At 52.0% G+C, this 12,190-nt stretch overlaps 1 protein-coding gene across 1 annotated transcript; it reads left to right on the top strand.

Annotated features, from left to right (window-relative positions):
* Positions 1–8,307: 8,307 nt before the first annotated feature.
* On the top strand, positions 8,308–12,190 carry LOC150068612 (myeloblastin-like). Its single transcript, XM_090328957.1, has 5 exons — positions 8,308–8,374; positions 10,412–10,577; positions 10,759–10,900; positions 11,176–11,406; positions 12,026–12,190. Exons 1-5 carry the CDS (start codon positions 8,308–8,310, stop codon positions 12,188–12,190), a joined length of 771 nt encoding a protein of 256 aa, XP_090185083.1.

The following is a 12,190-nucleotide window of genomic DNA, read 5'->3' as shown; positions in this document are numbered from 1 at the left end:
TCCCGCTCCTCTCTTTTTCCTCCTTGCTCCTCCCTCTGCCCACGGAGGGGGTCTTCGCCACCTGGACAGTGGCGCAGAGCTGGGAGAGGTGAATTGTTGGTGGATTGTTTCCTTCTACCAACCACACAACACAGCCTCATGGGATAGTACTTTCTCCATTTCTCAAATGGGGAAACTGAGGTGCCGGCAGCCACAAGGCAGAACTAGTGTGGGGGGGGGGGGGTGAGTCATGGGGCTTAAACTCGGCTTGGGCCTTGTCCCTGAGCTCTTCGGCTCAAGGCTACTGCTCTACCCTAGAGCCAAGCCTCACTTCTTATTTTCTAGAAGTTAATTGGAGATAAGAGTCTCAGGTCCTTTTGTGCCCTGGCTGGCTTTGAACCCCTATCCTCAGATCTCAGCCTCCTGAGTAGCTAGGATGACAGGCGTGAGCCACCGGCACCTGGCCAAAAGGCAGAATTTTATTTAAACTTGGTTTTTGTGTGTTTGTTTACCCGTCCTGGGGATTGAACTCAAGGCCTGAGCACTGTCCTTGGGCTTTCTCAAGGCTAGAGCTCTTCCACTTGAGCCACAGCACCACTTCTGGCAGTACTGTATGCGGTACTGAGGAATGGAACCAAAGTCTTCATGCATGCTAGGCAAGCACTCCATCACCAGGCCAAACTCCCAGCTTATTTATTTATTCCCAGCCTTGAACATTCTCTGGTGACCATTGGGAGATGGGTAGAATGAGACAATTATGTGGAGACAATTATGGGAGGGGGTTGCCTGCAATTTGCTCTCTCTCATCCCCCCCCATACACACACACACACACACACACACACACACACACACACACACACACACTTTCTCTATCTCTGTGCGTCTCTCTCTCTCTTCCTCCTTCCCTCCCTTTCCCTCTCACCCCTCTTCTCTATTGGCATGAGATACTGGGGTTGTGCTCAGGTCCTAGACATTGTCCCTAAGAATTTTCACTCAAGGCTAGTTCTCGCCCACCTGAGCCACAGCTCCAGTTCTGTTTTTCTTGTGGTTCATTGAGGATAAGAGTCTCAAAGACGGGCTGGGAGTTTGGCCTAGTGGTAGAGTGCTTGCCTAGCATGCACGAAGACCTGGGTTTGATTCCTCAGTGCCACATACATAGAAAAAAATCCAGAATTGGTGCTGAGGCTCAAGTGGCAGAGCCTAGCCTTGAGAAAGTCCAAGGACAGTGCTCAGGCCCTGAGCTCAAGCCCAGGACTGGCAAAAAAAAAAAAAAGAGTCTCAAAGACTTTCCAGCCCCAGCTTGCTTTGAGCTGTAATCCTCAATGCTCAAGCCTCCTTAGAAGCAGGGATTATAGGCCTGAACCACTGGGTCAGCATCAGGGAGCCTTTCCTGGCCTCCCCCTCCTCACACTGGCCCTTACTGTGTCTTTTGTTGTTGTTAGTCATGGGACTTGAACTTTGTGCCTGGGTGCCGTCCCTGAGCTCTTCAGCTCAGGGCTATCCTTCTACCACTTGAGCCACAGTGCCACTCCTGGTTTTCTGGTGGTTAGTTGGAGATAAGAGTCTCACGTTCTTTAGTGCCCAGACTGGCTTTGAACCCAGATCCTCAGATCTCAGTCCTCTGTGTAGCAAGGATTACAGGTGTGAGCCACCACACCTAGCTTTTCTGTGCCTTTGTTCTTATTAGTCACAATATTTGTCTAAAATTGTCTCATGCTTTCACACTGAACTCCATATTAGCCAATATTTCCCCCACCGTAAGAGGTGTGGAAGATCTTCAGGTTTAGACTCCTGCTTCCAGCCTCAGTTTCCCACCTGGCAAGAAGCACAGTGGGTACTCCTGTCCTGTAGTGGCTGCTAGTGACAAATGTGAAGAGAGCATAGGACAGTAAGTGGAAACAGAAGGAAACATCGGTGGCTCACACTCATCTCAGCTACTCAGGAGGCTGAGATCTAAGGATCACGGTTCAAAGACAGCCCTGGTAGAGACGTCTCTGGGATTCTGACATCCAATTAACTCACAAAAAGCTGGATGTGGAGGTGTGGCTTAAAAGTGGCAGAGTGCCAAGTTTGAGTGGCAAAAGCTGAATGAGAGCACAAGGCCTTGAGTTCAAGCCCTCGTGACAACACAAAAAAAGAATGCATGCTGGGGGTGTGGCCTTAGTGGTAGATGCTTGCCTAGCATGCATGAAGCCCTGGGTTTGATTCCTCGGTACCACATACACAGAAAAAGCCAGAGGTGGTGCTGTGGCTCAAGTGGTAGAGTGCCCAGGCCCTGAGGTCAAGCCCTCAAGAAAAAAAGATGAAGGGAAAGAGGAGGAGGAAGAGGAGGAGGAAGAGGAGGAAGAGGAGGAGGAGGAGGAGGAGGAGGAGGAGGCAGCAGCGACGGCTACTCTCTAAAGGACTTAGGCTGCCTGGGTACAAAGTGGCCTCCATCCACACATGGTTCAGTGACAGGGGAAATTAACTGCTGGGGACACTGGGGACAGAGATGCTGCAGTGGAGCTCGACAGGCCTGGTCAACCAGTACATATGGGCCCCACAACTCCCCCCGCCCCATCACCGGAGACAAGGAAGCCGAAGTTTGTTCCATCTGACTGTACCCAAGGCCTCAGTTTCCCCAGGAGCCAGTGTGGTAGGAGCCTGAGAAGCTGTTGGGAAGGTTGATGGTGAAAGAAGCCACAAACGGCTTTAGGGAAGAAGAGGGGAATGTGGCAATCTCCCCCTATTCCTGGGGTGTTGGGGAGGGAGTGTCTGGGGGTTTCATAACACTGGGGCCCTGGAGAGAAAATGGGGAGCAGCAGGATTGTTTGTGGGGGTGCTGCAGGTGGCCCCATAGACTCATGGCCCGGCCTAGAGCCCGGGCTGTCCGCAGGGCAAGAGGAAGACATAGGTGGCTTCAGAAGTGGAGCAGGGCAGTTGAATACAGCAAGAGCTACACAGGGTCTGCTCAGCGACCAGTACAGTTCTGAGAAGCAGGATCTGCTCGTGCACAGCTTGCACAAAAGGGGAAACTGAGGCACAGAAACTAGACTCACTCTGAGTTCATTTACCTGATTTTTGTTTCTTTTCACTGATCATAGGGCTGGAACTTGAGGCCTCAATGCAGTTCCTGAGCTTTTGTGTGAAAGGTTAGCGATGTACCACTTGAGACACTTTAGGCTTTCCTTTTTTTGCGTGTGGGTCTTGAGGCTTGAACTCCGCCAGGCCCGAGGGCTGTCGCTGAGCTCCTCAGCTCAAGGCTACCACCCTACCCTTGAACCAATCCCCACTTCCTGTTTTCTAGAGGTTAATTGGAGATAAGAATCTCAGGTCCTTTGTGCCCAGGCTGGCTTTGAACCTTGATCCTCAGATCTCAGCCTCCCGAGTAGCTAGGATTACAGGTGTGAGCCACCACACTCAGCTTCAGGCTTTCCTTTTGATAGTTTACTTGAGTTAAAATCTCATGGAGTTCTCTATCTGAGATTGCTTTGAACCATCATCTTCAGATCTGAGCCCCCTGAGTAGCTAGGATTGATTACAGGTGTGAGCTACCAGCACCAGGCTTTTTGTTTTTTGCTTATTTGTGCCAGTCCTGGGACTTGAGTTCAGGGCCTGGGTGCCATCCCTGACCTTTTTGGCACAAAGCTAGTATTCTGTGACTTCTACACTTCCATTTCCAGCTTTTTGGTGGTTAATTAGAGACACGAGTCTCATAGACTTTCCTTTGAATGACAATCCTCAGATCTCAACCACCTAACTAGCTAAGGATTGCAGGCTTATGTCTCCCAGCCCAGACTATAAAGGATCTCATTTGGAAGTTTAACTTCATTGTAGTTGTTACCTTGCAGTGTAACCACCATGACTATCTGGTTCTAGATCATTCTGTCACTCCAAAAGAAACAGGGAACAGGATGAGGCTATGGCATGTGATAGGATAACTTGAAAAGACCCTGAGGTTACCCTACTCAGTGAGAGATGCTGACTCAAGACACACATTGATACAAAATGTCTAGAGAGGAGACAGGAAGTGACTTATGAGGCCCAAAAGCTGGCTGCCTACTCATGACAATGGCACTTCCTTTTGGGATGACAGAATGTTCTAGAATTAGAACATTGACCAAGATCTTGCTTGCATACATATGCATGCCAAATCACTGAAGGGGTTTATTGTGCACTAACACTGCCTCCAGCCAGTCTTCCTGGCTCATGCCCTTACATCATGGGACCTGATCGCTAAGGATCACAGTTCAAAACTGACCTGGGCAAGAAAGTCAGGTTGATTCTTACCTCCACTGAACCATCGAAATCCAAAAATGGAGCTGTGACTGAAGTGGTAGAACAAAAATGCTCAGGGACAGCACATAGACCCTGAGTTCAAGCTCCAGGACTGCTGTGTGTGTGTGTGTGTGTGTGTGTGTCCACATACACACATACACAATAAAGCTGCCTCCAAACCAGGTCTGCTGACTCAACCTTATAATCCCGTGCAGGAGGCTGAGTTCTGAGGATCACGGTCCAAAGCTAGTCTGGGCAAGAAAGTCTATGAGACTTTATCTCCAATTAACCACCAAAAAGCCAAAAGTGGGCCAAGAGGGCTGGGAGTTTGGCCTACTGGTAGAGTGCTTGCCTAGTATGCACAAAGACCTGGGTTCAATTCCTTGGTGCCACATACATAGAAAAAGCCGGAAGTGGTGCTGTCTTAGAGTGCTAGTCTTGAAAAAACCCAGGGAGAATACTCAGGCCCTGAGTTCAAGCCCCAGGATTGGCAAAAAACAAAAAGTGGGTCAGGAATTTGGTCTAGTGGTAGAGTACTTGTCTAGCATGTGTGAAGATCCGGGTTCAATTCCTCAGTACCACATACATTAAAAAGTCCAGAAGTGGTGCTGTGGCTCAAGTGGTAGAGCTAGTCTAGCCTTGAGAAAGCCCCCCCCCCCAAAAAAAAAGAAAGAAAGGAAGAAGAAGAGGAGGAGGAGAAGGAGGGGAGGAGGAGAAGGAGGAGGAGGAAGCAGCCACAGACCTGAGCCTGCACCTCCTGCCCTTGGTTTCTCCCTAGATTCCCAGTGACCTTGACCTCCTCCCCTCCCCTTGAGCCTGGCTGTTGGCTGTTGGACCACTGGCAGTTGGCAAAGGAAGGGGCTGGGAGTTGTGGCCTCGCAACTCCCAGCCCCAGATCCCCTCCCAGCTCCTGGCTCAGAGGCTCCTGGTTCTTCCCCCACCTCAGCCTCCTCCCTCCCCCGGATCCTGCCCAGCTGGGGTCCTCCTAGCCCTCTGGTCTAGCACCTTGGTAGCAGTAGGATGGCCCAGCAGGGGTCACCACACCTGCCGCTCCAGGGAAAACAGAGCCTGATGAAAAATTCCAGAGCCTCTCACCTCTGCCCCAGCTAATTGTCTGTCTGATCAGACTCCCTTCTCCAGCTAACAGCATTATGGAAATGTATTTCACTGAGAAGAGCCTGGCGGTGACTAATGCCTGTAATCCAAGCTACTCAGGAGATTGAGGGGGGAACCGTTTAAAAGCTGGCCAGGGCAGGTCAGCCAGAGAGACTCATCTTCCAATTAACCACTGAAAGGCTGGAAGTAGAGAGGTGGCTCAAGTGGTAGAGCCTTTTTTATGTCAAAGAAAGCAAGCAAGCAAGCAAGCAAGCAAGCAAGCAAGCAAGCAAGCAAGCAAGCAAGAAAGAAAGAAAGAAAGAAAGAAAGAAAGAAAGAAAGAAAGAAAAGAAAGAAAGCAAGCCCTGATTGGGGCAGTCACTCTGAACGGGGTGCTCAGCCTGATGTGCATTCTGGGAACCAGGACCTTCAGACTTTGGAAAGTCTTGGGATTACTGAAATCACTTTATTTTATTTTGCCCATCCTGGCGCTTGAACTCAGGGCCTTGGCACTGTCCTTGGACACTTTTTGCTCAAGGCTAGTGCTCTGCCATTTGAGTCACAGTGCCACTTCTGGCCTCCTCTGTGTATGTGGTATCGAGGAATCAAACCCACAGTTTTGTGCATGCTAGGCGAGCACTCTACCACTAGATCATACTCTTGGCCCCTGAAATCACTTTAATCAATCCAAAACTTTCCCCCCCCCCCCAGTCCTGGGACTTGAACTTAGGGCGTGGATATTGTCCTTGGGCTTTCCTCAATGTTAGCATTCTACCACGTGAGCCACAGCACCACTTTCGGCTTTTTCTATGTATGTGGTACAGAGGAATCGAACCCAGGTCTTCGTGCATACTAGGCAAGGACTACTAGGCCACACTGCTGGGCTGGCTTTGAACCTTGAACCTCAGATCTCAGCCTCCTGAGTAGCTAGTATTACAGGTATGAGCCATTGTGCCCAGCTGTGAGACTCTTCTCTGTAATACACACACACACACACACACACACACACACACACACACACACACACACGATAACATCATAAATGGAGATGTGGCTCAAGCAGTAGAGCATTAGGCTTAAACAAAAGAAATCTCAGGGGCTGGGAATGTGGCCTTGTGGTAGGGTGCTTGCTTAGCATGCCTGAAGCCCTGGATTTGATTCCTCAGTACCACATACACAGAAAAAGCCAGAAGTGGCACTGTGGCTCAAGTGGTAGAGCGCTAGCCTGCAGCAAAAAGCTCAGGGACCGCACCCAGGCCCTGAGTTCAAGCCCCAGGATTAGCATCCCTCAAAAAAAAAAAGTGAGACTGGAGGATATTAACTGCAATAAACAAATATATAAACAAGCAAACAAAAACATATACCTCTCTCTGCACCGGGGCTTATCTCCCTCAGCACATTTTTCTTTTTTTTTTTTTTTTTGCTAGTCCCAGGGCTTGAACTCAGGGCCTGATCACTGTCCTTGGGCTTTCTCAGGGCTAGAGCTCTACCACTTGAGTCACAGCAGCATTTCCAACTTTTCTTTGTATGTGGTACCGAGGAATCGAACCAGGTCTTCCTGCGTGCTAGGCAAGCACTCTACCACTAGGCCAAACTCCCAGCCCCTCTGCAAACTTTCTTCTTCTTCTTCTTCTTCTTCTTCTTCTTCTTCTTCTTCTTCTTCTTCTTCTTCTTCTTCTTCTTCTTCTTCTCTCTCCCTCTCTCTCTGTCTTTCTCTCTCCCTCCCTCCTTCCCTCCCTCCCTTTCTCCCTCTCCTCACTCTCTTTCTTGAACTCAGGACCTGAGTGCTGTATCTAAGGTTTTTCACTCAAGGCTGGTACTCTATCACTTGAGCCACAGCTCCACTTCTGACTTTTATAATCCTAGAGATTCAGAAGGCTGAGATCTGAGAATTGTGGTTCAAAGTCAACCTGGCACAAAAGTCTGTGAGAGTCTTATCTCTAATTAGCTACCAGAAAACGGAAAGTGGTGCTGTGGCTAAAGTGGTAGAGTGCTAGCTAGCCTTGAGCTAAAGAGCTCAGGGACCGTGCCCAGACCCAGAGTTCAATCCCCACAACCACCACCACGACCAAACAACGAAAACTCCCCTGGACTTTCCTGCCCAGGCTGGCTTTGAATCACGATCCTTATAACTCAGCTTCCTGAGTAGCTAGGATTATAGGCATGAGCCACCAGGGCCTGGCCTGCCTTCCATCCTTCTGTCCTTCCTTCCCTCGTTCGTTTTTCTTTCTTTCATTTTTTTTTCACTTGAACTCTGGGCCTGAACACTGTTCCTGAGCTCTTCAGCTCAAGGCTACCGCCACTTCTGGTTTCTTGGTAGTTCAGTGGAGATAAGAGTGTCATGGACTTTAGTGCCCAGGCTGGCTTTGAACCTCGATCCTCAGATCTCAGCCTCCTGAGTTCTAGGATGACAGGCGTGAGCCACAGTGCTCCGCAAACAGGTGATTCTTGGACTGGGCCCTGCCCTGGCCTCCACCCATCCAGCACAGTCAGGGTACCCCAATTATGTTGGCCACACAGGCTTCCGGACTTGGCTGAGAGCCCCCTGGAGCAAAGTCACTGCCTTAGCTGAAAAGATGGGATCCCCAGAAAAAGCTAAGCATATGGATGTCATTAGGTCACTCTGAGATGCCACGGACCACGTGGGGGTCATGTTGCCCCCCCCCATCCTGTCTCCAGCCACGTGTGCTTCCTGGATTCTTGGGGGTTGGGGATGGGGATAGTGAAGGACAGTCTCACGGATGGGGAGCCCTGGGATGGAGCAGGGACCGGGGGGGCTGGTGTACATTTTCTGGAGATTCAGACCCTGAGACCCCCACCTCCTCCTCCCTGGAGTGCAGCCCTGACCCCCATAATCTCACACTGTCCCAGCTGGAAGCAGGAAGTGGGGAACCCACAGCCTGATGGTGGGGCAACTGAAACCTCCATCCACAGTGCTATAAGAGGAGCCAGCCAGCGGGACCCCGTTTCTGACCATGGCTCCAAGCGGCCCAGCCTCCGGCCCTGCCCTCGCTTCCATCCTGTTGGCTTTGCTGTTGGCTGGTGAGTGGGGGGCCATGTGCATGTGCCGATCAGTCAACTTGGGTGGGAGGTGCCTGCCCCTGAGGCCCTGTAGGGGCATAGTAGGGAGAGCTGGGAGGGGAGGAAAGGGGAAACCACTGGGGGATTGACTCAGTTTCTATTCTGTAAAATGAGTCTTCTTGTTGACTGGATTATTTCTGTGTTCTCTCTCTCTCCCTCTCTCTCTCTGTCTCTCTCTCTCTCTGTCTCTCTGTTTCTCTCTCTCTGTCTCTCTCTGTCTCTCTCTCTCTGTCTCTCTCTGTCTCTCTCTCTGTCTCTCTCTGTCTCTGTCTCTCTCTCTCTCTCTCTCTCTCTCTGTCTCTGTCTCTCTGTCTCTCTCTCTCTCTCTCTCTCTCTCTCTCTCTCTCTCTCTCTCTCTCTCTCTCTCTCTCTCTCTCTCTCTCTCTCTCCCTGAGCTCTTCAGCTCAAGGCTATTGCCCTACCCCTTGAGCCACAGCACCACTTCCAGTTTTCTAATGGTTAATTGAAGAAAAGAGTTTCACGGACTTTAGTGCTTGAGCTGGCTTTGAACGTCGATCCTCAGATCTCCTCCTGAGTAGCTAGGATTACAGGCACGAGCCACAGTGCCTTGCTAAGATCCTCATATTCTTGCTTAGTAGTTTTTGCTCAAGGCTGATGCTCTATCACCTGAGCTACACCTCCACTTCTGGTTGTTGTTGTTTTTCTAGTCCTGGGGCTTGAACTCAGGGCCTAAGCACTGTCCTTGGGCTTTCCTCAAGGCTAGTACACTCTACCACTCGAGCCACAGCACCACTTCCGGCTTCTTTTCTATGTATGTGGTACCAAGGAATTGAACCTGAGTCTCCACGCATGCTAGGCAAGCACTCTACCACTAGGCCAAACTCCCAGCCCACTTTTGTTTTTGTTGTTGTTAGTTAATTGGAAATAAGAGTCTGTCAGATTTGTTTGGCTTTGAATCCAAATTCTCAGAACTCAACTTCCTGAATAGCTAGGTGTGAGCCACCAGACCATGACCAAACCTTTAGAAATAATCACTACAGGGGCCGAGAGTGTGGCCCCTTGAGAAAACCCAAGGACAATGCTCAGGCCCTGAGTTCAAGCCCCAAGACTGGCAGAAAGAAAGAAAGAAAGAAAGAAAGAAAGAAAGAAAGAAAGAAAGAAAGAAAGAAAGAAAGAAAGAAAGAAAGAAAGAAAGAGAGAGAAAGATAGAGAAAGAAAGAAAAAAAGAATTATACTGTAGATGTAGGTAGTACAAATCTTTAATCCTAATTGAAACAGGAGGATTGCAAGATTGAGGACTAAGTGAAACCCTGTCTTTAAAAAAGCAATGAAAGGAAGTGGTGCTGTGGCTCTAGGGGTAGAGTGCTAGCCTCAAGCAAAAGAAGCTCAGGGGGGCCGGGAGTTTGGCCTAGTGGTTAAAGTGCTTGCCTAGCATGCACGAAGACCTGGGTTTGATTCCTCAGTACCACATATAGAGCAAAAAGCCAGAAGTGGTGCTGAGGCTCAAGTGGTTGAGCTCTAGCCTTGAGAAAGTCCAAGGACAGTGCTCAGGCCCTGAGTTCAAGCCCCAGAACTGGCAAAAAAGAAAGAAAGAAAGAAAGAAAGAAAGAAAGAAAGAAAGAAAGAAAGAAAGAAAGAAAGAAAGAAAGAAAGAAAGAAAGAAATCTTAAATTGAGGATTCTGGTTCAAAGCCAGCCCAGGCAGGACATGTCTATGAGATGACCAGCAATTTAAAAAATCCTGAAATGGAGCTGTGGCTCCCCTGGTAGAGCACTAGCCTTGAGTGAAAAAGCCAGGGACAGTGGCCCACTGCCTGAGTTCAAGACCCAGGAAGCCATAAAAAGAATGAATGGAAGAGAATGAGAAAGAAAGCAGGCGCAGAGCCCAGGGGCCGACCTCGGGACAGGGTGTGTTAGGTAGAAGCGGACACTGAAGCTCAGAAAGGTCCAAGGCCTGGTGGAAGTCACACAAGATTAGGGAAGGGGTCCCTGGAGTGAGCCCTGCTGGCCTGTGACCTGTGACATCCTCTCTTCTCAGGTCCAGCCAGGGCTGCACAGATCGTGGGAGGGCGGGAGGCCCGGCCCCATTCCAGACCCTATGTAGCGTCGCTGCAGCTGAGCAGGACCCCCGGTAGCCACTTCTGCGGTGGGACCCTGATTCATCCGAGCTTTGTGCTGACTGCTGCCCACTGCCTGCAGGACATGTGAGCCCTGCCTGTGGGTGGCACGTGGGCAGAATGGGGGCTGGGTTTGGTCTCCCCTTTCCCCCAGGCCTACTGGCTGGGACTCCTGAGCAGTATGGGGCCTTCCCAGGGTGGGCTGTTTCTGGTGGGAGGGATAGAAATAAACATGGGGATGGAGGAATAAAACCCTGACCTCTCCTAGCCCCCCACACCTGGTGACAGTGGTGCTGGGGGCCCACGACCTACAGAACCTGGAGCCGGTACAACAGAAGTTCACCATCAGCCAAGTTTTCCAGGACAACTATGACCCTGAGGACAACCTCAATGATGTGATGATTATCCAGGTGGGAAGGTGGAGTGGGTGCATCATTCATGCACCGAACATTTATTGGGTACCTACTCTATGCCAGGCCATGACAAAGGCAGAGAGGGACACTGTGGGGTCCTGTGGAGGGGGGCATTCAATCAACGCTCCGGGACACTGTGGGGTCCTGTGGAGGGGGGCATTCAATCAACGCTCCCCATTCATACATGGCCTGGAGGTGGGTGATGCTGGGATCAGGCGGGCGCTGGGCCTGGGTGTCACTGGACAAGGTGTCAGCCTCTTGTTCCACCTTAGCTGGACCGCCCGGCCTCCCTCACCGCCGAAGTGGCCGTGGCACCACTACCACGACAGGACCAGCCGCTATCCCAAGGTACCCAGTGCCTGGCCATGGGCTGGGGCCGCCTGGGCACCCGGGCGCCGGTGTCCCGCGTGCTTCAGGAGCTGAACGTGACCGTGGTCACCTTCCTGTGTCGCCCGCACAATGTGTGCACGCTGGTGTCCCGCCGCAGCGCGGGCATCTGCTTCGTGAGTACCCGTGTGCCCCCCCCGGGAGGCGGGGACGGGGCGGAGCTCCCGAGTGGGAGGAGCTCTGGGAGGTGGGGCCAGGAGGGCAGAGCCCTGGAGTGGGCGGGGCCAGGACACGGCCTCCGGGACGAGGGCGTGGCCAATAACGGGGCTCTGGACGTGAGGGCGTGGCTTAGCCTTCTAAGGGGGCGTGGCCAGGAGAGGGCTGGGCTCAGGAGAAGGAGGGGCTTCGGGATTGGGTCCTGGAGAAGGCGGGGCGAGGAGAGGAGCTCCGGGAGCTGGGGCTGGGTGTGGTCCAGGAAGGGGAGGCGCGGGGGAAGAGGGAACTTGGGAGGGGGCCCTTGCCCCTGGGCTTAGGAATGGAGGGGTCCGAGCCGGGAGGGGGTTCAGGGAGAACCGGAGCCTGGGTTCTGGTCCCACCTTTTGGCTCTGGGGTCACTCTGAGCTCCGGTTTCCCCATGTGATGACCGCCCTTCGCCCCCTCCCCCGTCGTGGGTCTGGGAGCCCCTCCCAGGGAGGACTGGGGGTGACTTCCAGAATCCAGGGATGCAGGTTCACAGCACGAGACCACTACGTGCAGCTGTGGTCCACTGACCCTCTGTGCTTCCCCTCCCCTCAGGGAGACTCGGGGGGCCCCTTGATGTGTGACGGGGTCCTGCAGGGCGTGGATTCCTTCGTGATTCGCGAATGTGCCACCCGCCAGTTCCCCGACTTCTTCGCGCGGGTGGCCCTGTACGTCGACTGGATCCGCACGGTGCTGCGCGGTGCCGGGGGAGCGGGCTGA

This window comes from Megascapheus bottae, chromosome 1 (genome assembly GCF_031878675.1).
Source record: "Megascapheus bottae isolate mThoBot1 chromosome 1, mThoBot2.hap1, whole genome shotgun sequence".
In the NCBI taxonomy this organism is placed as follows: Eukaryota; Metazoa; Chordata; class Mammalia; order Rodentia; family Geomyidae; genus Megascapheus; species Megascapheus bottae.
This window is presented reverse-complemented; position numbering and strand designations above follow the sequence as displayed.

Excerpts from the sequence above, each read along its gene's own strand:
- LOC150068612 (XM_090328957.1), top strand. The coding sequence starts at position 8,308 with ATGGCTCCAAGCGGCCCAGCCTCCGGCCCTGCCCTCGCTTCCATCCTG. Across the intron at positions 10,578-10,758 it reads GCCCACTGCCTGCAGGACAT|CCCCCCACACCTGGTGACAG; the intron begins GTGAGCCCTGCC and ends GACCTCTCCTAG. Across the intron at positions 11,407-12,025 it reads GCAGCGCGGGCATCTGCTTC|GGAGACTCGGGGGGCCCCTT; the intron begins GTGAGTACCCGT and ends CCCTCCCCTCAG.